The 27,562-nt window shown below is 45.7% G+C and overlaps 1 protein-coding gene across 1 annotated transcript; it reads left to right on the plus strand.

The window, feature by feature from the left end:
* The first annotated feature begins 122 nt into the window (after positions 1-122).
* Positions 123-10,958, plus strand: crkl (v-crk avian sarcoma virus CT10 oncogene homolog-like). Its single transcript, XM_063209993.1, has 3 exons — positions 123-1,248; positions 2,744-3,224; positions 10,566-10,958. Exons 1-3 carry the CDS (start codon positions 938-940, stop codon positions 10,698-10,700), a joined length of 927 nt encoding a protein of 308 aa, XP_063066063.1. The 5' UTR covers positions 123-937; the 3' UTR covers positions 10,701-10,958.
* The last annotated feature ends 16,604 nt before the right edge of the window (positions 10,959-27,562 follow it).

The following is a 27,562-nucleotide window of genomic DNA, read 5'->3' on the forward strand; positions in this document are numbered from 1 at the left end:
CCACGTGATAAAGGAACATTATAATAAAATTGTGGTTTTCCCCAAGTTTGAGCCACTGATGTGAGGTTTGAGCAACACCCTCAAGGCGTCAATGACGTGCAGGCAGACTGGGTGCGCGCAGACCCGCCCTCGGACGCCATTTCTCAGTAACGCACTCGGCTGGAGGATAGGAGCTGAATACTAATAAGAGGAACGGTTAAAAAATATCTAAAGATCTCAAGCAGACACACTGAAGTAAACGACAACTGGAGGTGTGGACACCAAGATTCGGTTCTGGTTAGGATGCCGACCTGAAGCGCATTCACATGATAGTGAATGTATTTTTTGTCTGAAGACGTGTTGCAGGCCGCCATTTTTGTTACTGCCTCAAAAGTCTGTCTGGAGTCAAAAAGGGGTTAGCGCAAATATCACGGATCTCTGCATTGGACGCAGAAAGAAGAAGGTCTGATGAAACAATCTTGTCCGAAAGCGGCAGACTTTATGAGCGTTGCATCGACATGTAGACCAGCTTGCGATTGTAAGTAGCGAGGCGACCTTTTCCGTAGTGAAAACTGACAGACTGAATATAGCTATATTGTTTCATAAGCTAGCTAATGTTACTTTTTCGGAAGAGGGAACGGAAAGGGGAACCTTTATGGGTTATTGTTGCACGAAGCCTCTTTACACTCGGCTGACTAACTGGTGATTCCTACTTCAAGAACAAACCTTGCCCCATTCGCGAGCGCTATAAACCAACACAATGCATCAAAGTTGGCTCATGCTAGTCCCAGCCTGTCTGTGAGACGTCAGGTTGCGATTCCAGTGTTCTGGAGAAAGCAGTCTGTTCGTCTGGATTACAGTGAACGTGTTATAGAATCCAGTTACATTTGTTATTTATTGTTCATTAGTAGATTGTATCTTAGTGGTTGTTTTGGGAGTTAATTTATATCATTTAAACATGTCATCTGCAAGGTTCGATTCCTCTGACCGTTCTAGCTGGTATTTTGGGCCGGTTTCGCGGCAGGAGGCACAAAATAGGTTACAAGGACAGAGGCACGGAATGTTTTTAGTCCGAGATTCATCCACATGCCCCGGTGACTATGTGCTGTCGGTATCGGAAAACTCCAAAGTGTCGCACTATATCATAAATTCTTTACCAAGCAAGAGGTTTAAAATCGGAGACCAGGAGTTCGAACATCTCCCTGCGCTTCTGGAGTTCTACAAGATCCATTACTTGGACACAACTACTTTGATAGAACCTGCACCCAGGTAAGATTGACAACGTTTGGTTGGGTTGTCGGGGCGCCTTTCCGCCTTTCATGTTCAACTGCTTTTCTTCCGCTTTCCATGCATCAATGGGCGCTGAAATATTTCTGACACACCTCCATAAACGACATATGCTTGCAAAGAACAGTCATGTGGGTTTCCTCTAAGGAACTATGAAAAACAAATGTCTCGAAAGAACATTATGTTAATATTTCAAAATCGTTCTCATGCCCAATTAACTATTCTGCTGAGATGATTCACAAGTGACGGCGATTTCGTAAATTGCTTGCTTGTTGAACCCTTTTCTCTGTCGCAAGTGTAGAGAGCCAAGGCTGAAGTCCTCAGCCAGCCAGGTGATGTATGAGGGTTGCATAAGACCTGTGATTTTACCCAATAGAATTGCCTTTCGGTTGGGGGCTGTCACTGGTGGAATGCCCATGAACTCTGCATGCAGGGCTCAGAAAGTCACTCTTGTCAAATTCTCATTGATTAACCCAACCCACCACCTTCCCCACCCCACCCCCTCATTGCACCCACTGTCATGACCTTCAATCAGCAGATGATTTCAGGCTTATGGAAAACGTTAGATGGTGCAGCTGTTGCGTAATGGTTATAGGGAGTCTGGTCTTGAGATTGGAAGGGTTGCTGGTTCGAATCCCATATCACCGCTGAAGTGCCCTTATTGAGCAATTAACATAACCCCACATAGTTCCAAGGACTGTAAGCCAATACCCTTAGTCGCTTTAACTTGACTTGACTTGAAATCGTCAAGTAAGTAATATACAGATGCATTGTTGTATATGCCGCCTTCTTTAGAAGATAAGCAACTGAACCTCTTTTCGTGACTTGAAGACTATGATCAAGCTGAAAGACCAAAGTACTTCAGGCTACAAAATGAAGTCCAGCCGTCTACAACGGATCTTTGGTTTAAGTCAAGATGACCTGGATTCATGTGAATCCATAATGGAACACTTGATGTCCTGTTCAGCCTTTTGGTGTGTTAGGTCTCGGGCCTCACCGTTTTGAAACACCTTGTTGGCCTAATGGTAAAGGAGGTGGGTTTAGATCAGAGGGTGGCATGTTCAAATCCTACCCTTCCACTCTTTACTGTATCCATGGCTGAGGTGCCTTTGAGCAAGGTACCCTAACCCTGATAGTGCTCCACGGACTGTAACCCATACCCTGTAACTAACTTGGTCGCTTCGGATAAAAGCGGCAGCTAAGTGTAATGCAATGAAACAAACTGTATTTCCTAGGTTTCTCACACTGTCAGCAAATATGTTGTTTTGCTGCTACCTGCAAGCTCATTTGTGTAATTGATGTTCATTCAAGCATCTTTACTGCTGAGCAAATATGGCGGCAATCGAATTGAGCCATTCACCCCAATAGACAGACATGTACTATGTACTAGTGTTTGTATGTATGCATGCTGGACACCTTTCATTTCTTCCGGGATTAGTAAACGCTATTCTATTCTGCTCTGCTGTACTGTCGTCAGGCTTCACCACACGGTGCTGAGCGGCGGGCCCGGCGGCCTCCCTGGCGGCGAGGAGAACGTGGAGTACGTGCGGACGCTGTACGACTTCACGGGCAGCGACGCCGAGGACCTGCCCTTCAAGAAGGGCGAGATCCTCATCATCCTGGACAAGCCGGAGGAGCAGTGGTGGAGCGCCAAGAGCAAGGAGGGCCGCGTGGGCATGATCCCCGTGCCCTACGTGGAGAAGCTGATGCGGGGCGGCCCTGGCGGCGGGCAGCCGGGAGTCGGCGGCGGGCTGGCGGGCTCGCGCAACTCCAACAGCTATGGCATCCCCGAGCCGGCGCACGCCTACGCACAGCCCCAGACGCCCTCGCCGCTGCCCCCCGGCACTCCGGGCGCCGTCATCACCCCGCTACCCAACATGCAGAACGGGCCCGTCATGGCCAAGGCCATACAGAAGCGCGTGCCCTGTGCCTACGACAAGACCGCCCTGGCACTGGAGGTGAGATGGGGCTCGCTCTCTTATCGGCTCTCTGTTTGTCTCTCTCTCCTTCTCTCTCTCTCTCTCTCTCTGTTCTTTTCCCCCTCTTTTCTTATTTTTTTCTGACAGCTCTGGCATTGGAGGTGAGAGTGGCTCACTCCCTATTTATCCATCTCTCTCTCTCTCTCTCTCTCTCTCTCTCTCTCTCTCTCTCTCTGTTCTTCTTTCTCCCCATCATCTTTCTGTCTCTTTCTCTCATTCCCTCTGCCTGACTTCACTGGCGCTGAAGGTGAGACTGAGAGAGTCTCTCTCTCTCTCTCTCTCTCTCTCTCTCTCTCTCTCTGACCGCCCTGGCACTGGAGGTGAGACAGGTCTCGCTCTCTCCATCTGTCTCCTTTTCTCCCCCTGTCTCTCTCTTGCCCTCTCTGCCACTGGAGGTGAGAGCTCTCAATCCCATTCCTTCTTTCGCTCTGTCTCCCTCTCTCTTGTGGTGTCCAAACACACCTTGGTGGTAAGGCTCACTGTCTTTCTCTTTCTCTCCATTCCTCTCTCACTCTCTCTCTTTTTATCTCTGTATTTTCCTCCTCTCTGTGTCCTTTCTCCTCATCTTTCTCTCATTCCATCTCATTACCTCTCTTGCTCTCTTTCTGACAACCACAGCACTAGATGTGCGAGGGCACACTAACATTTGGAAACGTTAGTCTTAGCGCTTGCCTAATAAAACAAGTTAATTTCCACATCTGAAGATGCTCCGGTGATTTCTTTCTTCCCCTGCATTTACCAAGTCCTTTCCCGAGACGCACCAGATTGTGAAGTGCAGGAGCGCGGAGGATATCTCTCTTTGCTACGGCACACTAACATTCTTTCTCTTTCTCTCTCTCTTGGCATTAAGGTTCACTATCTTCTCTCTCCCTTATTCTCTCTGTCTATCTCCTGCTCTCTGACTGCCCTGACCCTTGAGGTAATGGGTCACTCTCCTCCTTCCTCCCCTCATTTCCCTCTCCCTCGATCTGTCACTCTGTCTTCCTTTTTCATAATTCAAACTCTCTGCATATCTCCCTCTCCTGATCTGTGCTTCCTTCTGTCATTTGTGTAAGAGCTCTCTACCAAAGTCTGTCTCCCCTTCTACCTTTTTGTGTCTCTCGGTCTCCTCATCTTTCCCTCTCTTAATCTCGCCTTTCTCCCATTTGTGTCTGAAGAGATAGCTCTCTCTCTCTCTCTCTCTCTCTCTCTCTCTCTCTCTCTCTCTCTCTCTCTCTCTCTCTCTCTCTCTCTCTCTCTCTCTCTCTGCCTCTGCTTCATACTTATTTATCCTGCTCTCTCAGATATGAGTGGTCTTTTCATATCTCTCTCTCTCTCTCTCTCTCTCTCTCTCTCTCTCTCTCTCTCTCTCTCTCTCTCTCTCTCTCTCTGCCTCTGCTTCATACTTATTTATCCTGCTCTCTCAGATATGAGTGGTCTTTTCATCTCTCTCTCTCTCTCTCTCTCTCTCTCTCTCTCTCTCTCTCTCTCTCTCTCTCTCCTTCTAATGCACCCTTCACCCGCAGCACATGCGTTATATTGCAGTCACGTTAACACTTGCACTCCTGTCAGTTCTGTCTCCCTGTGACTGACTTAATTGCTTTTGCTGATGGTCAGGGAGTTGTATTTCCTCGGAGACATACGGAGCCCTAGCTGAGTTGAGCAGAGCTGGAGCTGGAGCGGGAGCGGAGTAGAGCGAGTGATTAATTTGACAGGGGGCATGAATGTTTGATGGACGCGTGTTCATGGCAGCAGAGGGCTGATGGCTGAGAAATGAAAATGTGGGTCAGAGTGCAGAGTGGCCTCGTTTGATTTGATAAGCTCTGATTTGGGCTCCGTGAGCGGGGCCTTTTTAGACTAGGGCATAGCCACACACGCACACACACACACACACGCACACACACACACACACACACGTGCACATGGCTTTTTGAAGGGGGAGAGCAGGACGGGCAGTGGTAGAGCTTTAAAACCATCTGTCTCTGTTGACTTTAAGTCGGGGACATGTTGAGTTGTCGGCCCATCCATGTGGAGTGGAAACGGGGGAAAAAAGTAGTTTGGTTGTGGCGGCACAAACACTCACCATCAAGTGTGTGTGTGTGTGCGCGCGCGCGCACCATGGTGCATGAGTTTGTCCATCTGTGCACAAAGCTCCTCTACTGTGCCTTTCACGTGCTCTGGGAAGTGGATATTATCCAGTCTCTTCAACACATATATAACACATTTTTCTACGAGTTGTCCTGTGGAAAATTCCACAAGTGGGGGGTTCATGTGTCCTTCCCATGCCAGCATTTGGTATTGACCATAATTCGTAGAGCAGATAAAAGCACCATAACTCCAGGACGAGGTTCAAGATTAATTTGTGATGTGACGGTGTTGTCATCAGTGAGGACATAACAGTGGTGTGCCACCACCCCTCCCTTTTTAAAAAAGATGCATCCAGCTTTTAGGTTAAGCAAAGTTGTCTCAGTTTAACCCTCCTAAACAAGTGTTCAATCCTGAGATTATACCGCTGTCGACTGTTTTGATGGGATCTGGTACACTTGAGTTTGTAAGTCCCCTGGCTACATACAATTGATACTACTTGTACAGGGCTTGACATTAACTTTTTCACCCACCGGCCACTGTGGCTAGTGGTTTTCCCAAGTCACTAGCCATTCAGGTACTCCACTAGACACAGATTTTATATAAAAAAAAAATTCTTTATCATGTACGTCTAACCTCAGAAGATGAGGTGCTAAAGCAAGATGAGTGTATAACTTTCTATATCAAGCAAATACAAACTGAGTTACTGAGCTTTTTCTTGAACTTAAATACAGTCAATTGATACACAAGGGGCAAACAACAGAATATAGGCTACTTTGATACATGTCATACCAAGGAATAGGCTGCCAGTCAAATTGGCTAGTGACACTGAAAGTATTACCAGCCACAGCCAAGTTTTACCAGCATTTGGCTGGTTGGCTGGTGCTAGTATCAAGCCCTGTACTTGTAGTAGCTGCTGCTGGAAAGACTGCAATTATCTTTTTTTTTCAAGGCTGTTTGTATTCCAAGTTAATGAGTGGGGAAAAAAGAGAAGGAAGAGGAGGGTGAGTGGGATTAAGGGACTTGAATTGCTACACTAACACAGTTAGGCCGTCTTAATACCTTTGGATTATCACATCAGGTATTGTGGGCAAATTAGATTTCAGTTCAGGGAGTGGGGGGGAAATGTCGGTTTAATCATGCAGTGATACTGTGTTGATTGAAGAAGCGTGTCTCAATTTTCTATTCGGCTCTTGCAACTTTGTACACTCTCCATCGCTGTGCTCACTGGCGGCATGTTAAAATGTAGAATAAACTTAGATCTCGGTAGACAGATTCCTCTCGGTACACACTCTTGCATGCACATAGCATTTTCAGGCCGACCAGAATGGTGCACGTACCTGCACGGCCAGAATGGTGCCCGCACCAGTTGCCTTCAGAACTTACGTGCTTACCTGCGAAACACCCGCATTCATACCGGGCTCTGAACCTTTCCGTGTGTGACAATTCGTTACCCGGACGGACCTGCTGACGTCTATGTTGTTGCAGAGAAAAAAGTTTTCAGTTTGCGAACATGGCGAACGTCCCTACAGACAGCCATGAACATACAGGCACACAGACATGCCGTCATGTATACAGTGTAAGTGTACCATGAGAGCCATCATCCTCCACAGCCTCCTTGAATACACCACACACCGTGTGTGTGTGTGTGTGTGTGTGTGTGTGTGTGTGTGTGTGTGTGTGTGTGTGTGTGTGTGTGTGTGATGTGCACACTCTTGTCGACCACATTGCGGTAGCATCTGTGGTGACATGCAGGGTAGCAGGAAGGATGAGGGGAGCACAGTGAGCCTGGTCCGAGATGCTACTCGGGTATCTCTCTCTCTCTCTTTCTCTCTCTCTCTCTCTCTCTCTCTCTCTCTCTCTCTCTCTCTCTCTCTCTCTCTCTCTTTCTCTCTCTCTCTCTCTCTCTCTGCTACCAAACTGAGGCAGCCATTGCTAGCTAGCTATAGCCTCTGCCATTGCTCAAGTCCGCTCTTGAGACATCCATGTGCGTGAGGTGGCGGAGGGACTTTCCTCACAGTCTTACTCAGACCCACACACACACTCACACACACACTCGCTACGCCTGACTAATCATCGGCAGGCTGCCTGCTGGGCCGGGCATCCTTCTGTAACATAAGTGTTTGTGAGTGTGGGTGAGGGGGTGGGTGGTGTTGGTGTGGGTGCTGCTTTTGCATAATGTGTCTTCTCCTCTTCTTGTTCTGGGGTGCATTTCTCAAAATGATAGTTGTTAGCCAGTTAGCAACGTGGGTAGTTGTCAATGGGAAATTGCATTGCAAACAACAAAGTAGCTAACGTAGTTAGCAATGATGGCTTTGAGAATTGCCCCCCTGTACACCTGTGTCGGTTGCCAACTTGGGTAGGTGGGTGGTGTTGGTTGGATGGGTTGCTTTTGCATAGTATGACTTCTCATTCTCTCCTTGTTCATATGTGTACTATCACCAGGGCTCTAAATGAACACCTGCCAACCGGCCAAATGCTGGTGAAAACTTACTACCCACTTTGACCCATGAGTGAGAGTGCTTTTGGCTTGTAAGATAAACATCTACCAGCCATTTTGACAGGTGTTGAAGAAAGTTTATTTAGAGACCTCCCTGATTGTCACACAAGTACAGCTGTGTTAGTCACAGAGATATTGACTTGGTTCGTTTCTTGAATAAATGTACTATTTTCGTCTGATGCACACTTCTGCACAAGATGCTCTTGATGCCTACCAAAACATTCTCTCTGTCTGAACTCTCCAATGCCTCTGCAGGTCACTGTAGCACTGCTTTGAAATGGTCAGCTAAAAGTTTGAAATGAGTATCGTCAATTTGCTTCCTTATACATATAAGCTCACCGTTCATGCATGTGTGATCACACAGGGATGCGTGCAAGGCGTGCGTGCGTGCGTGCGTGCGTGCGTGTGTGTTTTCATCCACACAATAGTTCTGAAAGGGGACTGTGTTGTTGCCATGGCCCCTTGTGCCAGCGTGCAAACCATTATGTCCCCACTCTCTGGCATGGTGACCTGGCTCAGAGAGAGAGAGAGAGAGACGGACAGAGAGACAGAGACTGAGACACACACATGCAAAGACATGACAGCGAGAGACAGACACACAGAGCGAGAGCGAGAGAGATGGAGAGAGAGAGGGAGGGACGCAGACAGACACAGACAGAAAGACAGACAGACAGTAGCAGCAGCTCTATTTTTGCGTGTGCAGGAAGGTGATGCCTGCTTGCGGTTTAGGGTTCAGGACTGTCCCTCGTGGCCCCCCCCCTTCACTCCCGCTGCACACCCACTGGAATGCCATGGCCATAAATCAAACCGTCCGGTCCTATCCCGTCTGTCGGTCTGCCTGCCTGCCTGCCTGAACGAACACACACACACACACACACACATCCTATCCTGTCTGCCTGAGCACACACACACACACACACACACACACACACACACACACACACACACACACACACACACACACGCACACACACACACACACAGGGCCCATGACCACATGCACATACACATGCATGGCACAGCACAACACATTGTTCACCATCTCTGTGTGACTATGTGAAAGAGGACACCTTTCAGAAGCCAGTGGATTAGAAAGCTGTTGTACGAACCATCACCAGTTATGTTTAATTTCCTTTTGAGCGTGATGCTGGTCCGCTGTCACAAAGTAAACCAAACCCTAGTAGTTACAGATGGACGATCTTATTTAGCATTGCACAGCTAGAGTCAGACAAAAAGATGAAAGAGTAAAGCCTAAGCATCTGGTATTTCCGAAAGGCAAGTGGCGTGTGTTTGTTTCTTCCTCCGTGTATGTTAATCATTTAAAAGCTATAGCCTACCAGCTGGGGGTGTGTGTGTGTGTGTGTGTGTGTGTGTGTGTGTGTGTGTGTGTGTGTGTGTGTGTGTGTGTGTGTGTGTGTGTGTGTGTGTGTGTGTGTGTGTGTGTGTGTGTGTGTGTGTGTGTGTGTGTGTGTGTGTGTGTGTGTGTGTGTGTGTGTGTGTGTGTGTGTGTGTGTGTGTGTGTGTGAGTCTGCCTTCCATGACTTTTTTGCAATTGTGAAAGCAGTGGCCTACAGAATGAGTGTTGAAAAATGTGATGGTCAACGGACTCTGAATGGAAACCCCTCAGCTTCAGTAGTGATGTGCAAGAGCTGTGCTGTATTTTATTATAACGCAGTACTGATGATGATGATGATGATGATGGTGATCTTATGGCATTTGCGGCCCAATTGTGAGCGATGGGGGTGGGGAGAAACAGCTTGCCTGTGTCCTTAAAACCTAATTTTCTTCCTTTCTCTCTCTCTCGCGCACGCTCTCTCTCTCTCTCTCTCTCTCTCTCTCTCTCTCTCTCTCTCTCTCTCTCTCTCTCTCTCTCTCTCTCTCTCTCTCTCTCTCTTTCCATTTCTCTCTCTCTCTCTCTCTCTCTCTCTCTCTTTCCATTTTTCTCTCTCTCTCTCTCTCTCTCTCTCTCTCTCTTTCCATTTTTCTCTCTCTCTCTCTCTCTCTCTCTCTCTCTCTCTCTCTCTCTCTCTCTCTCTCTCTCTCTCCATTTTTCTCTCACTCACTCACTCTTTCTATAATCCATGATTGGATTCCGTACTCACCTACTGTGGCGTTTGTATCTGTATTTTCACGGTGTGCGCATATTGCCGTTAGTCTACTACAATATGGAGCCGACCTTCACCGCTTGACAGATTAGGGTCACTCGCGTCAGAGCTTTAGATTGCCCGAGGTCGGACATGCCTTCTCATTTCCAAGAAGTATTTGAATGACTTATGGTACATCACACCACACCACACACCTGGTTATTCAACATTTCTGTAAAAGATGGAGATGACTGACTACTGATTTTTTGGTTTGAGTGACGCACATTTGTTTAATATAACTTAAGCTGACTTGGTTTATTAAATGGTCATAATAACTCACTCACTCACTCACTCACTCACTCACACACAGACACTTCTTCCCCTACCATCTCTACTTTGCCCCTCTCTCTCTCCCCCCCTCTCTATCTCTCTCTCTCTCACTCACTCTTTCTGTAATCCTTGATTGGATTCCAGACTCACCTTTTGTGGCATTATTATCTGTTTTTTAATAGAGTTTTTTTGGTAATGTTTCTAATCTCTCTGTCTATCTCTTTCTCTCTCTCTCTCTCTCTCTCTCTCTCTCTCTCTCTCTCTCCCTCTCCCTCTCCCTCTCTCTCTCTTTCTCTCTCTCTCTCTCTCTCTCTCTCTCTCTCTCTCTCTCTCTCTCTCCAGGTGGGGGACATTGTGAAGGTGACTCGGATGAACATCAGTGGGCAGTGGGAGGGCGAGGTGAACGGCCGGCGGGGTCTTTTCCCTTTCACCCACGTCAAATTGTTGGACGCCCAGAATCCAGACGAGAGCGAATGACATGGAAGCACCCTCAGCTCTCCTTCTCTTGTTCTCTCTCTCTCTCTCTCTCAGCTCTCCAGCCTGCCCTGCCTTTCAGCCACCCGCCGCGTACCTTTGCTCCCTCCCTTCCTCTTCGCCCTCGTCCATCCTCATTACTCAGCCCACATCCCCAGAACATTGTATTGACGCCACCCAGACCCCCCAAGCCCACCCCAATTCTCTTCGCTACCTGCAGGGCTCTCTCTCTCTCTCTATCGATCTCTCTCTCTCTCCATTGCTCTCACACTCTCTCTCTCTCTCCCTCTCTCTCCCTCTCTCCCTCCCTCCCTCCAGAGAAATGCAAAAGCGTTGTGTGGCTTCTGATTGTTTACAGCCATTTCCGTACGGTTCCTAACTCATTTCCTCATTGCCAACATTGGTTACAGTATTTTTGTTGTTTGTTTTTGGTCTGATGTATGTGTTGGCTCTTTTTTTGTTGTTTTTTTTGTTTTGTTGCATTTTTTGTCCTAAAAAGTGTCTGGATATTTCAAAGGGCCTCAACGTCCGTGTGTGTGTTCTGTTAGACATTGAGATGGCGTTGGCACGTCTTGTGCACTCTTCAAACACTCATAGTGCCCCCATCATCATCTTCACCTCTTCATCTCCTTATTACCTCTCCCTTCCTCCCCTTCTCCCCTCCAGAGAAATCATGACTTATCAAATTGACTCAAAGCATGGACTTGGGTCATCCATGGGCCTCAAAACGGTATGGGTGTCGGCTCATTCCATGGATTAACAAGAACGATGAAAGGCGGATGAAAAGAGACAGAAAGAAGGGAAGGAAGAACATATTTTTTGCTTAGTCAGTTGTCAGCAAAGAAGCAGATTCTGCACTTGCTGTTGCTGCTGCTGCAGCTTGCCCTCCCCTGTTCGACTCGGGAGGCCATCTTGCCAAGCCCTGTAACTGTGCCCAGGCTGTCCTAATCATTGACATTGTATATTATTAACTCCACACAGGAAAAAAAACTAGCTGCCTGCTGCATCAAGGGGGAGAGACAACAAGCTCAAGTGGGAAGCGAGTGAGTGAGTGAGTGAATGAGTGCGTGTGAGGTAGTCTTTGCGAAAGAGGAAATAGCGCTGCGCTTTGTGGGGAGGTGGAAGAAGACAAAGACATTTTGCTGGGAAGTTGTGCTGATTCTCGTGTCCTGCTTTTAGTGGAGTTTGTGTGCTAAACCTGTTTGGTCTGCCAATTGTAGCCTTGTTTTTTTGTTTCGTTAATGATTATTTTCGTTATGATTATTTTATTTTGTGCCATAACACACAGCCGGTCAAATCACACGTGTACTGATCAGCTGGATTGGATTATTCATATGCACCTTTTTGTTTTAAGGGCTTGTGATTTATACAGTGTAAGAAAGAAGAGGGGAGAAAAGCAGCCAAATTTTAGCCCTAGTAGTTCTCGTTCATTGGCCGAGACAAGCAAAGATGATATCCGGGGACAGTCATCTGTACACTGCACCACAGCAACACCAGGTTCCATACCTTCATCTCAAAGATCAGCGACGTCTCAACATGCAATCCGTCGCCCTTCTCTATCGTGACTTTTTAAGACGGCAAATGTGGGTCGTGCTTCTGATATCTTCTCCCTTTACGAGCCCGGACGATTCCCCTTCCACCCCCCTCCCCTCCACCCTCACATCAGGTCTGAGGTCTGGAGCGGACACGCATTGCGTTGCCATGCCTCCTCTCGCGGTGCCAGAGAGTACGCTGTAGCTGTCTGCACAGGCTAGCTGTTGTGACAGAACAAGACAGACGCAGTGCCGCCAAGAGTTCACTCTGTTACTTTTTATTTTTGGCTAATATGTTAGACATGACACCACTGTGCAAATAATGAGGTTTTTTGTTTTGTTTTGACTCTGTGTAGTCATATTTACTTTTGTTGTTTTGTCTGTCATTTTTGTCCTTCAGCCCGCTTTCCTTGTTTGTTTGAAATAATAAAAACAAAAACAGTTGTTTTTAAAGAAAAGGAACAGAAAAAAGTGTTGAGCGAAGGTGAATTTCTGTGTGGGGTGAAGCAAAACATAAATGGGATGGTGACAAGAACAGGGGTGAAAAATACGAATAAAACAAAAAAAAGGGGATTCCAAAGCCTGCTGGTGGCCTCTGTGCATGACCTCCTTGGCTTGGGGTTGGAGCCGTTCTCCCTTCCTGGCCTGGGAAAGACTTTGGGGTTGATTGCACCTCTCCTCTCCCCTCCCCTCGTGGCCTGCTAAAGGGGTTGTGGTTGCGAACCACCACTTCCTCGTCAGTGATGGGGTTGGAGTTGAATCCCCTCTCCCCTACTGGCTCGTGAAAGGGTTGGAGTTGACTCATCTGTCTTCATAGATCCAGTCTGCACGGCTGGTCCACCCACCCAGAATGAGAGGGCGGAGTATGCAGAGGGGTAAAAGAGCAGTCTTGAATGAATGGCAGGGGTTAGCAGAGAGACTGCAGAAGTCATTTACCGTCGATAAAATACTCTGTAAAGAAACGTCCAGACGACAAGATGTTTGCTTTGTTGATGTACAATGAATGCGTCGGTAAGCACCCTACAGAACTTAGTGAATGTTTGTCCATAGCAATTTCTCCATACTGTTTACCATTTGGGATGCATCTCTTACGTACCATAGCTGGCACTTCTGTGACGACATCGCTGCCTGCAGACGTTTGAATGGGGGAAATAACCAGTTCAAACACATTATAACCTCTGCATTGGTTTTCCGTTGCTAAAATGGAAAGAAAATGACCTATGTTGTATTTGGATGCATTGTTATTTGTAACAATTATAAATGAGTGTTGATATTTCTCTGCGAACAGGTGCAATTCACTGCCATTCATTAGAGACTAGTTTTCCCCTCCACATACTCCTCCACCCTATCATTTTGGGTGGGCGGACAAGACATGGCAACTGGATGTATTGCCCACAAAGGTGTTGGGGTTACATCCCACCCTCTTCTTGGCCTGTGAAGGGGTTGGGTTTGTGTCCCCGCTCCCCTCCCAGGTTGTGAAGGGGTTGGGTTTGTGTCCCCGCACCCCTCCCAGGTTGTGAAGGGATTGGGGTTGACTTCATTCTCCCCTGCTGGACTGTGAAGGTGTTGGGGTTGAGTCCCGTCTTCTTCTCCTGGCCAAATGCTGCTTTGTGACGTTTCTTTCCTTTCTGACATGACCTGGAACTGTATCTTTCCTCCATCTCCTGGAATCAGTCCTTATATGTACTACGCTGTGGCACCCAACCATCCCAACATACCTCCATTTCCTTCTTTTTTTCTTCTGTCTCATTAAGCAATACACAGGTTTTATTCTCTGTTTAACTTAATTTGTAAAACCAACCGCTGCGTTTAGGTTGCCCTGCCTCTCCCCCCAAATGGCATTAACAGTATTACTGTGCTTTGGGTCTCTCTTCTCTTTCTTTCTAGACAAGCCTTTCCATTTGATCTTGCCCTTTTAGTTCGAAAGGAAAAAAAATTGTGCCTTTTTATGTTTTCTTATACCATTGTGTTAATAATTCTCATGGTTAACACCCGTGCTGATATAACGCATAATGTACAGAACGAGTAAATAAAATTTACATCTACTTCTCTTAAGTGGCTCTGGCTTGCTTCCTGTTTAAACTTGATCTTATCTTATCACTGCATGCTGCCTGCTTCTCTCTCCAGTTTGCACATTTACAAGTGGCCGCGCACAGTCATTAGTTGGCCCCTAAAGCTGTGTGTGTGTCTGTGTGTGTGTGAAGGGCCGTTGACAGCTTTGACCAGGCCCAGGACACAGTCATTTGAAAAGACCCCCACTCATACATACGATGTAACGAGAACCCAATTCTAGACACCCTCTCTCACTGGTTACAGGACCCATCCACGCCCCTGTCAGCTTCCGTGTCTGTGTGTGTGAATGTGTGTTTGGTTTGAGTCATGCGGAGATGAGATCTGGAACAGGGGAAGGCTGTCGAGTCCCTTGATGCATCTCCAGTAGCCCAAGTCGGTACGGAGACGGAGCCCAGGAGATAGGAAGGCAATTAACGAGTCTTAATGAAGTGCTAATAAAAGCACAAATCACATGCGCGGAACACGACCCAGACACAGATACTTCATCTTCTCAAGGTTATGTAGCTTATCTGGATGTTTTTATAAGCTGGAATTGAGTTGGGGTCTGCGAAGGCTTTGCTATGTGTTCTAAAAAGCAAGATGGGTACCAAAATCAAAGTCAACCTAGATATTAATGTCCATCTTACTTTGTGCATCATCATGAAATGTTTTTTTTTTAACTTCTAAACTAAGAAATGAGGACAAATCACACAAATACCATCCTACTAGCCTTTGCTCTTGATTAAAAACTGAGATCTACATATGTAGCCCCAACCTGAATTGGAGTGGCCATTTTGTGGGACGATCTGAAAAGGTTGTGTAGTTGTGGTGGTGGTGTGTGTCACTGTCGCTTTGCCCTCCGCTGTTCTTGTGCCCAGCTCTTTTGGCATGGCAACAAGACGAACAGCCTGTCCCCCATACCTCTAGAGAGAAAACTCTGACTAGCAACTGGAGCCTAGAAAAAGCAATGTGCCCACTCACTATGTTGGCAGACAGTGCCTTCTCCTCCCTGCGAGTTGGTTTACAAATACCTTCATCCGTAGGCCTGCCGACGGTGGGCAAATAGGTAGGGTATGTTGTCCCTGGCCCAAGGGGAGAGAGAGGGGGCCCAGAATTGGGTTCTCATGACATCGTATGTTATGAGAATGGGGGTGGCCTTACAGATGTTTTAGCCCTAGGTCCAATCACAGCTGCCAGCGGCCCTGTTTGCAGGCATGCTGGATTTGCATACTCTAAATGCTCAAGCTTACAGATACAGTAATACTGAAACCACTCCTGTCCATGTTACTGGTAAACAAGGAAGGACTACCGCAAGAGGGAACTGAAATGCCTTCTGCAAATCTGCCCAGACTAGGATGTGGTGGCTTTACAGTGAAATTGCTTTGCATAAAACAATTTGGTGTGTAAGAGAAATGCCACTCTATATAAATGTACCTTGGGAATAAATGGGTCACTGTCTTTGTGACTTAAAGGGGTATGCCACTATTTTGGGGCTTAATACAGTTAAAATCGTTGGCTGGGGTTTATAAAGGTGGTAAAGTGTCTTATTTTTCATGTTAAGCATTGTCTTGCTTTAAGACAAGTTAAAAGAGGGAGCATGTCGCTAAGCTATTGAAAGTCAATGGATCCTTATAGCATGCATGCTACACGGATCCATTGACTTTAAGCCCCAAAATAGTGGCATACCCCTTTAAGTCACAAAGACAGTGACCCATTTATTCCCAAGGTACATTTATATAGAGTGGCATTTCTCTTACACACCAAATTGTTTTATTTTAACTGTATTAAGCCCCAAAATAGTGGCATACCCCTTTAAAGATGCTGGACGGTGTGATGGACAATTTAGGACCCTCTGGAAGCAACACCACTTTATCTAAGTAGTTTTGCCAGTGGTGAAGCAGAATTGCCAGTTTATCTACAGAGAAACAGTCCATCCCTCCAAATGTAGTGCCGTTACGGGCCATGGAGGGTGGCAAAGTGAATTGAAAGGTGTTCAGGGCTGGCCTGGGACTACAAACCGGCCCCTGCATTTTTGGCATAGACCAGCCCCTCACTACTACAATTATGATGGACTCAGTCCGCCCCTCACCCCCACCCCCATACTAGAATTATGATGGACTCAGTCCACCCCTCACCCCCACCCCCATACTACAATTATGATGGACTCAGTCCACCCCTCACCCCCACCCCCATACTGCAATTATGATGGCCTCAGTCCACCCCTCACCCCCACACCCATACTGCAATTATGATGGCCTCAGTCCACCCCCCCCCCACCCCCATACGACAATTATGATGGACTCAGTCCACCCCTCACCCCCACCCCCATACGACAATTATGATGGACTCAGTCCACCCCTCACCCCCACCCATACTGCAATTATGATGGCCTCAGTCCACCCCTCACCCCCACACCCATACTGCAATTATGATGGCCTCAGTCCACCCCTCACCCCCACCCCCATACTGCAATTATGATGGGCTCAGTCCACCCCTCACCCCCACCCCCATACTGCAATTATGATGGACTCAGTCCACCCCTCACCCCCACCCCCATATTACAACCCATACTACAATTATGATGGACTCAGTCCACCCCTCACCCCCACCCCCATATTACAACCCATACTACAATTATGATGGACTCAGTCCGCCCCTCACCCCCACCCCCATACTAGAATTATGATGGGCTCAGTCCACCCCTCACCCCCACCCCCATACTACAATTATGATGGACTCAGTCCACCCCTCACCCCCACCCCCATACTACAATTATGATGGACTCAGTCCACCCCTCACCCCCACCCCCATATTACAACCCATACTACAATTATGATGGACTCAGTTCACTGTACATTCAGGATGCACTGTTGGGCTGCCCCATCTACATTGTAGGCTGCTCTCCAAGGTAAAAAAATGAAACAAAAGACAAATGCATCGGCCCCTGATGACAGTTGCCCCACCGGGAAAATGCCCTGTATGTCAGATTACCAGTCTAGGCTTGAAGGTGTTCACAATAAGCTCCCGCAGGAACCCGAGAAATGATTTATGGAACAATGTTTTTGTGGGATTTAAAAACTACTTTTCTTCCAGCACTACAGTAATGTTAAGTAAACTTGAAGCTTTCCTTTGTCAATATCTCATCAGAATGGCTTCATAACAATGAAAAACACATTCTGGAATACTCCAGTCAAAGCCCTGACCAAAAAACAATTGAGATAATATGGCATGAACTCAAGAAAGCTATTCACTCCAGACATCCCAGAAACCTTGCTGAAGTGGGGCAGTTTTGTAAAGAAGAAGGAGACAAGATACATCCAGATTGTTTTGTTAATCTGATCTGCAACTACAGGACACTTCTGGTTAAGGTTATTGCGGCAAACAGGGTTAAAACCTATTGAATGCAAGGGTGTACTTACTTATGCCTTGCTGTCCTGTGAATGTTTATATCTTATGGCCAATAAAAATATGACAACATGTAAATGTTTGGGTGGAATTAGTTAAAGCAGACGCTGATTGTTCCTTCCTGTGATCAGACCATGTTTTATGACCAATTTTGCCAAAAATGTACGAAATTTCAAAGGGTGTACAAACTTTTTCCTATGCATTATCATCATCATCATCATCATCATCATCATCATCATCATCATCATCATCATCATCATCATCTAACAACAGTGTGTGTGTGTGTGTGTGTGTGTGTGTGTGTGTGTGTGTGTGTGTGTGTGTGTGTCTGTACAGGGTGCCCCGACTTTAAATCATAAAGTACTTAAAGTAGGTGTTTACTAAATACTGTGTCGTTTTGAAAGTGTTTCAGAATTTAAAGACATAATTTCATTGTTTTGTCATCATCTATTCTCAAACTGACATCCACTCTGGTGCAGGTGCTGCTGGCATCGTATAGGCCTACCACACACTATTCTATTGGTGCAGGTGCTGCTGGCATCGTATATGCCACGCACTATTCTATTGGTGCAGGTGCTGCTGGCATCGTATAGGCCTACCACACACTATTCTATTGGTGCAGGTGCTGCTGGCATCGTATATGCCACGCACTATTCTATTGGAAATGTTATCATCCACTCTGGTGCAGGTACTGCTGGCATTGTATAGGCCTACCACACACTATTCTATTGGAAATGTTATCATCCACTCTGGTGCAGGTACTGCTGGCATTGTATAGGCCTACCACACACTATTCTATTGGAAATGTTATGCATTCATTTGTAATGGCTGCATTCACTTTCAGTGACTGTTGCTGGTCTCATAGGGTTGACCTTAGATGTCATTTTGACAATAGGCAGTGACAGAACAGTAAATAGTTGTCTGCAAATTCTATTACACTTTGAAAACTAAATGATTTGTAATGCACACAGTACTTTGCAGTGGTTAAATGTGTATGCATTTTGGGGATGCCTTGTATATTTCTGTGTGTGTGTATGTGTATGGGGTGTGTTCGTGTGTGATGTCAGTAATGTTTTACACGTGTATGTTATTTGTATGTCTTCAGGTTCAAAGTGAAGCCTGGCGTTAGGGTGACAGGAATGCAAGTTGGTCTGCTTATCAGGGACAAAGCCCAGCAGCAAGTATTCCCTTTCCTTTGCAGATCTCCAGTATGGTACATGGTGGTGGAGGAAAGGGTCATCATGCAGCTCACAAGGGATGTGCCAACTGGCTAGTTGAAAGTGAAAGCGAAAGTGAAAGCCCATTGGGAAACTCCAACTCCCATTGTCATTGTCATTGTGACACAGCACTCCACAGCACACACAACGAAATTGCATTTATGCCTCACCCGTGCAAGGGGGCAGCCCTCAGTGGCGCCCCATGGGGAGCAGTGCGGTGGGACGGTACCATGTTCAGGGTACCTCAGTCATGGAGGAGGATGGGGGAGAGCACTGGTTGATTACTCCCCCCACCAACCTGGCGGGTCGGGAGTCGAACCGGCAACCTCTGGGATGCAAGTCTGACGCCCTAACCGCTCACCCATGACTGCCCCCTAATAAAGGACCCGGGCCGGGAATCGAACCCGGGTCAGCCGCATGGCAGTCGAGTGACCTACCAGATGGCCACGACAGGGCAAGATGTGAAGAAAAAAAGACTGTGAAAGAGTTTTTTTGTGTGTTCACAAAACATTGACTGCTGACTACACAATGTTTTGGATTTGGACTACACCATGTACTCTGTTCAGTGACATCACACTGTGCTACATTACATAATGTTTTGCGATTGGTCATCATTCATGTACTCTTTTTAATGACATTACACTGCATTACATTACACAATGTTTTGGGTTTGGACTATGTCATGTACTCTTTTCACCTCACACTACACGTATTAGTTACTTTTATCTAAAGCAATTCACTTATTTGCATATTGAGTATTGGTTATATAGTCCCTGGAGTAATGTTTCAATTAGATAGCTTGCCCAAGGGCCCTTAAGTCATGGATGAGAGTACTGATGTGTATGGTAACAGATACAAACCCAATTGCAAGATTAACTCCCTAACCATCAGACCACAGTACAATGCAAATCTTTCTCCCTCCCTCAGTCTTTCTTCCCAAAACATCATGTCTCACCCCAACCCCAATTTCTTCCTCCCTTGCCCTGTTTGGCTAGTGGTTTGGTTGTGAACGTTGGTGTCAATCATCTGCGTATGAAGAGTTCAGATGCAAAAACCCCTAAGTGCCTTTTCAGAAAATAATCTTAATTCATTTTTATTTAATACAAAGCTATCAAAATTGCATATTTTTTATTTTATTCATGTAATATAACTATTTATATGTATTATCAAGTACATGAATGTAAACCAAACCAACAACGGAATTCTGTAAAAATATAGAAGTGCAGGTCTTCAGAAATGGAGTTAGGGGGTTTTGCATCTGAACCCTTCATATGTACTAACATGTGGCAAATTGAATATAATTAGTCAACCTGTTTGTGAAAGTTCTTTCTTGAACTGGGCACTCTGCCTCTGCTCAATCTGTACCTCAGACAAATCTCAATTTACCCAGAACTGAAGATGGACACATGGTTGTTTGTTTTAAGCAACATCAAAAACTCAGGGTTTAATTTCTTGGTGGGGTATACCGTAATTCATCTTGGAAAAGGTACCTATGTACTTTTTTCCCCTAAATGTGTTATGGATAAATGAAAGTCTTCAGTGTGTGCACTAAGCAAGTTGAAATAAATTTGAAATTTAACTTGACATGATGTCTATCATTGTAGGATTTAGAAAGCTCAGGAAACTCCAACTCCAACTCCCATTGTCATTGTGACACAGCACTCCACACAAGTGTTCACTGCACACAACGAAATTGCATTTTATGCCTCACCCGTGCAAGGGGGCAGCCCCCAATGGCACCCCAAGGGAGCAGTGTGCCGGGACAGTACCATGCTCAGGGTACCTCAGTCATGGAGGAGGATGGGGGAGAGCACTGATTAATGACTCCCCCCACCAACCTGGTGGTTCGGGAGTCGAACCGGCAACCTTAAGGCTTCAATTCTGACGCCCTTACCCATGACTGCCCATATAACCACTAATCAAATTTGAATTGTAATTGTACAAGATTTGTAATTGATTTTTTTTTTCAACTCACACTGTTAATTACTGATGACGATGGGTATGAAGTTAAATCAATTTTGATGACTAAGAACACTATGTTGAGACAACAACAACAGCATAGCTGGATCAACTTTCTAGACTTTGATTTCTGAGTTGACATAAAAATAAGCCTCAAGTTGAGTTAACTTACAAACTACAAGATTAACACAGCATACAAGCTGATTTATTGGTTAATGTCAACATTGTTTTACATTGTTTTACATGGGCAGTCATGGGTGAGCGGTTAGGGCGTCAGACTTGCATCCCAGAGGTTGCCGGTTCGACTCCCGACCCGCCAGGTTGGTGGGGGGAGTAATCAACCAGTACTCTCCCCCATCCTCCTCCATGACTGAGGTACCCTGAGCATGGTACCGTCCCACCGCACTGCTCCCCATGGGGCGCCACTGAGGGCTGCCCCCTTGCACGGGTGAGGCATAAATGCAATTTCGTTGTGTGCAGTGTGCAGTGTTCACTTGTGTGCTGTGGAGTGCTGTGTCACAATGACAATGGGAGTTGGAGTTTCCCAATGGGCTTTCACTTTCACTTTCATAATCACATTTCTCTCACACTCAGTTTTGGTGCTCAGTGAGTACTCACAGTCTCAAATCTTCTCTATTTCTCACACTTCAATACAAAGGCAGCATTATGGTGAAAACAACATGTTTATTTTCCATAAAAGAAACAGGTGACCTGCAAGATATTCAGACACACAATACAAAAACGTAAAAGGTCAACTCATTTTCACACAATACACAGTGCCCATCCATTCACCACAGTTCAAGAATTAGACCTATAGCCTCAAATTACACTAGGCCTGTATGCATGATGACACATAATGTAATGCGTTTATATTAATTATCATGCTCATATCCTGATATCTTGATTTAATTCCGTATTTGTCCGTATATGTGCTTTTTCACTGTTTTACTCGCTTGTGTAATGAGACAAGACCAAAAAACTCACACTCCAGTTTCTCTAGTTGCAGAGGCAATGAATGATAAGATCTATAACAGCCCACCACCCCACTACCACCGCCTCATAAAGTGAAACACAGGATGGGGAACCAAATGGCAGCGAAGGAGACCTAGGGGTCTGAGTGCCCCATCAAAAGAATACCCAGCATGGGACAATCAAGGCTTGCCATTTGTCGCTCGGGAACGCGTTCCCCTCTGCTTTCCTATCAGAGAGAGTCTTTTTTTTCTGATCATCTACACAGAGTATCTTGTGGGTGTTTTTTTTTTTTAGATGGTTTTTTCGTCTTTTATGACTTTATTCGACAGGACAGTTTGAGAGGTGAACAGGAAGCGAATGGGGAGAGAGACAGGGAGGGGTTGGCAAACGAGCCAGGCCGGGAATCAAACCCGGGTCGGCTGCATGGCAGACGAGTGCCCTACCGATTGGCCATGGCAAGGCCTCTTGTGTGTGTTTTCACATTGCATTTTTTAATGCAACTATTGCTTCCATTTTGAATGCTAATGGTTCATTTTTTGAAGAGCATGCATTCCATACATATTACATCCAGAATATTTGTGTGCACCCTGTATGTCTGTCTGTTTTCTGGTTATATTGTATATATGGATTATGGCTGTCATAACTTATATTTTACTGTATCCTACAGTCACAAGTAAAAGACATGACGAGCAGTCTTTTAGTTTATGCAAAATGAGATTTGCTGACACAAAGGTTTGGTGCAAGTGCAAGGATGTAGTTTTGAAAACCATTTCTGAAAACCAGCTATGCATACATCCAAGAAGTAACCTGTAGGCCTACTATGTAGTTAATCATTCATAAGGCGGGTATAAACCAGGCCAATGTAATATGTATCTAAGCGGAAACTATAGCAAAGGGGAAGTGTTCTCTCTCTCTCTCTCTCTCTCTCTCTCTCTCTCTCTCTCTCTCTCTCTCTCTCTCTCTCTCTCTCTCTCTCTCTCTCTCTCTCTCTCTCTCTCGCCCCCCCCCCCTTTCCCACTCTAGCTCTCTCTCTTGCTCAGACTTTGTGTGCCATCTGAATGACTGTACACATGCCCATGAGTGCTTTCTGAAATGATACATGTACACTGTATGTACTAGGTATAGGCTGCTAACCGATTAAATGAATGGAGTCATATAGCCTGGTCGAGGCATTGTTTACTGTACGCCAGTGCTGCTAGATATTGAAAACATGCGGCAGTGGGGCAGCCATATTGTTTCCAGGCCATTAGTGGAGATGCCCCCACAGGCTAGTGTCAAATGGGAGATTCAGAAAAAAAATCTAGTAGTGGCAAGTATCTCCCCTCGGGTCAAAAGTTCAACTGATGCATTTTTTTTGGTCATGGGTAGCCTGTGTGGCTTGTTGTGGAGAAACCCTTGCCATGGGATGAAATTTGTGTGTGCTACAGTACACAGTGTGTCTCCTAGCTCTTGCATGTACTTTTGCGCAAGAGCTGACACTTCCGAAGTTCATTGTGAGAATGGGGAAGTGGAGTGGAGTGCTTGTCTTCAGTTGTCTTGTTTTGTTCAGTGACATTACCAGTGTCTTTATGAATGAATGTGGAGCCAGTATTCGAGCAGTGGTGCCTGCAAAACCCAAAACTAATCCTAACCCTAAAAAAAAGGGGTTCCACGCGCTTCTGTTTTTACATCTGGTGCATCAACGGGAGGGAGGCAGGTAATCTTGAACGAAGAGAAGACACCGGAGCAGCTCAGATGGGATGCTTTTTCTTTTTAATTCAAGTGCACAACACGTTAGGGACTAACGTTTCGATGGCAAGCCATCTTCATCAGAGTCCATGAACCATCCTGGACTCTGATGAAGATGGCTTGCCATCGAAACGTTAGTCCCTAACATGTTGTGCACTTGAATTAAAAAGAAAAAGCATCCCATCTGAGCTGCTCCGGTGTCTTCTCCTCGTTCAAGATAATCCTAAACCTAATTCTAGTCTTACCCCTAAATTTTAGTCCTAAGAACCGTTTTACTGTAATATACTCAGTGCTTGAAGTGGAAAAAAGAGGTGCAGGAACCCTAATTGTCCGAAAATACCATCCAAAAAGAAGTGTAGGAACCATGATTTTCGGACTGTCTCATCAGTACCAAATCAGTACAAGTCACATTTTTGAAGGCCTATTGCCTGCACGCATTTTGAAAAACTTGTTTTAAACTTAAAAAATGTGGCGCACAAGATAAGTTCTGCCGGAACTCTGATGATGAAAATAACAAGGACGGGGAAGTGGGTTCCCCTGAGCCCCCCATACTTCAAGCACTGAATATACTCAAATTATCATGCCATTTGGGTGGTATTTGGAATATGTTGAAATATGTTTTTTTACTTATTTTTTTTATTTTGTAAACAAACTATGCCCCCCATTTGAATAGCCAGGGTCTAGGAGAGGGTTGAACGAAAAAATCTGCCTTTGTCAGGAATTGACAAGTCAAATCAAGGGTAACATGAGCAATAAAACTGCATTCTTAAATTGGCAAGAATATTATTTTAGAGGCACCAAAGATCCCAGTAGTATGACAACCACTCTGTTTACATCAATCCGATTTCCATCTCATCCAATATCTGTTCGACATCTTGTCTCTCTCGTCTCTCTGCCTCTCATCCTGCCTGTCCGTGTCTATCATCCCCAGAGAAGACTCTTGATTTTCTCCTTCAGTGACTTGCCCATGCGCCGCATTAAAGCACAATCATGAATGACTCTATTTATAGGCTGTTTCCATTAGTTATGCTCAGGTGCCCCCATGGCACCATTTGGTCGCACTAGGTCTTACTGAAGGAGCTTTTTAATTGGCTCCGTCTGGTACTGAGTAGAGTTGATTGGCTGAATACAGGGGCGTAGCAACACATTTTGGGACCTATGTACAATAAGCCCCAGTGGACCCACCCAGCCATACAATATCTTCATAAATTGGGCTGTGTGTGGACCCCTATGGGGCCCTGGTGACTCAGTCACAGTTTACCCCCCTGAACGACACCCCTGGCTGAATACGAATATAGTGCTCAGGAACATACTGTAATGTAGTCATTACCACTCTACCATCACTCCAAGTGTTGTTAATTCACATGTTAATCGCTTGTCAAAATGGTCCTCAGTTCAGTTTTACACAATGAAGAGTGAAGCATAAAACCCTCACAAGCATAAATGGAGGAAAGTGAGGCAGTCCCTTCACACACATCCAATGTAACACATTCTCATATTCAGGTGGATTTTTTCATTTATTCGTTCATTCATTTACTGATATTTATTCATTTATTTATTTATTAGGGACTTATAAGCCTTTATTGGACAAGGCAGTTTAAGTTGGTGACAGGATGTGAGTGGGAGAGAGATGGGGGAGTGATTGGGAACCGACCTCGGGTTGGAATCGAACCCGACTCCCCGGCATAACAGTGTGGTGCCTCAGTCGTCTGATCCCCAATCATCCAAGGCCAGTTAGGTGCATTTTAGTTTTGTTAGGAATGTCAATGCTCCCAGAACAGACAGAGTCCTCAGGAAGCTTGTGCAGTGTGTACCGTCACATCTCCTACGGCAGCAACCATCTCCTCCCTCAGACGTTACAGTTGTCATGTCTTGACACATGATGACCCACCGCTGAGTTTGGGACTCTCCTCTCCTCTCCTCCTTTCCCACGGCATCACTCTCCTCTCCTCTCCTCCTCTCCCACTGCATCACTCTCCTCTCCTCTCCTCTCCTCTCCTCTCCTCTCCTCCCACTGCATCCCTCTCCTCTCCTCTCAACTCCTCTCCCATGGTAACCATCCTCTCCTCTCCTCTCCTCTCCTCTCCTCTCCTCTCCTCTCCTCTCCTCTCCTCTCCTCTCCTCTCAGCTCTCACCCACTGCACCCAGCCTTGTGTGCCAGAGTGCCCACCATTAAACATTTACAGCACAGACGCTGCAGCCTTCTGCCAGGGGAAGCAGGCCAGGCCACGGGCCCTCGCTCACTCGTTTGCTCATATGCGCACTGATCCACCCACCCACCCATCCTCCAACCATCCATGCAATTCTTACTTATGGTGTTCTTATGCTACAATGTTGGTGAAGTGCATTGAACTGTCTCTATGTAAGAAATGTGCTGTACAAATAAACTTTTATTACTGTCCCCTCCACGACTCTCAGTGTTGCCAGGTAGAAAATGCAGAGAATTTTTGCGAGGTTTTTGTAGGAAATTATTGTGCACGAACCAAATGGTTGTTTAAGGCAACTGCATGAAAACTCCGAAATTATCATACATCGTGTTTTTTATCATACAGAGGACAACATTATGGTACACATCATAATAATTATTGTACATCTGGCAACACAGATGACTTTGGGATCTGAGTCAGGTGTGAAGCTGCAGGGAGTGAAGATACAGTAGATATGGAGGAATGAGAGTGGAGGGGGTGGAGGTGGAGGAATGAGCGTGGAGGTGATGGAAGTGGAGGTCACACAGAGGAAATACTCAGAAGAGGAGGAGGAGGAGGATGAAAGTGACCAGTGACCCTCGTCATCGCTTTTGCTTCTTTCATTCCTCAGCCCACTGGTGCAAGCCTGCACCTGAGTCATCGCCTGTGTCGTGTCCTCCCTCCTCAGTCCTCCCCGTCCTCTCTCCCTGTTTTATTTCTATCCCTCTCTTCTTTCCCTTCCTCCCTCCCTCCCGCTCCTCTCCATCCCCCTCTCCCTCACTGCCCACCATCACCAGCTGTCTGACTCATCTGTCTTTTAACACTCCATTTCTCTCTTTTCATTTCTGCCTCGTTCTGTAGCATATTTATATCTCTCAATGTACAGCATCTCAGCAGGCTCTTTTTCTGTGTCTATCTCTCACCATCATACACATCTCTCTGATTCTTTCAAATAATCTGTTATGCACTGTTTCATTTCCTCCCTTGTGTCCTCCCCAATGCTGTTCCTAAAATGTAAAAAAACTTCTTTACTGAAATACTGCACATTTTTATTCAGTCATTTGTTTTGTTCCATTCTAAACCACACTTTAAATCTTTTAAATTCTAAAAGCAGGCATTTCCCTTTCCTGCATTGTGTCTAATTTTTTTGTATTCCTTCAAGTCATGCTACTTTTACTAAGCGGTATGGTACATTAAGTCAAGTTATTAAGTTATTTTGGTCCATAGTATTCTTAGCTTCCACCAGAGACTCGCCAGGTTGACTGTAGACCAGTGATTCTCAAACTGTTGGCCGAGGCCCAGTGGTGGGCCCTGAGGGTATTACAAGTGAGCCATGAAATATTTTTCAAAAAATCTAAATGATATTGTGTGTGTGTTGGTGTTGAATATTTATTTAAGTTCTATTGTTATACAGTGCCCTCCATAATTATTGGCACCCCTGGTTGAGATGTGTTTTTTAGCTTCCAATTATTTTATTTTTTTTCTAAATAATATGGGACCTTAATGGAAAAAAAGAGAAAAATCCAACCTTCAATACAAGTGCATTTATTCAGTGGGGAAAAAATCCCACATAAAGAAATAATTATTTGACATCAAATAATGTGTGTCACAATTATTAGCACCCCTGGTGTTAATATTTTGTACAACCCCCTTTTGCCAACAAAACAGCACCTAATCTTCTCCTATAATGTTTCACAAGATGGGAAAAGACAGAAAGAGGGATCTTCAGCCATTCCTCTTCGCAGAATCTCTCTAAATCATCCAGAGACCTGGGTCCTCTCCTCTGTACTCTCCTCTTCAGCTCACCCCACAGA

This window comes from Engraulis encrasicolus, chromosome 11, assembly GCF_034702125.1.
Source record: "Engraulis encrasicolus isolate BLACKSEA-1 chromosome 11, IST_EnEncr_1.0, whole genome shotgun sequence".
NCBI lineage: Eukaryota > Metazoa > Chordata > Actinopteri > Clupeiformes > Engraulidae > Engraulis > Engraulis encrasicolus.

Excerpts from the sequence above, each read along its gene's own strand:
- crkl (XM_063209993.1), top strand. The coding sequence starts at position 938 with ATGTCATCTGCAAGGTTCGATTCCTCTGACCGTTCTAGCTGGTATTTT. Across the intron at positions 1,249-2,743 it reads TTGATAGAACCTGCACCCAG|GCTTCACCACACGGTGCTGA; the intron begins GTAAGATTGACA and ends TACTGTCGTCAG. Across the intron at positions 3,225-10,565 it reads AGACCGCCCTGGCACTGGAG|GTGGGGGACATTGTGAAGGT; the intron begins GTGAGATGGGGC and ends CTCTCTCTCCAG.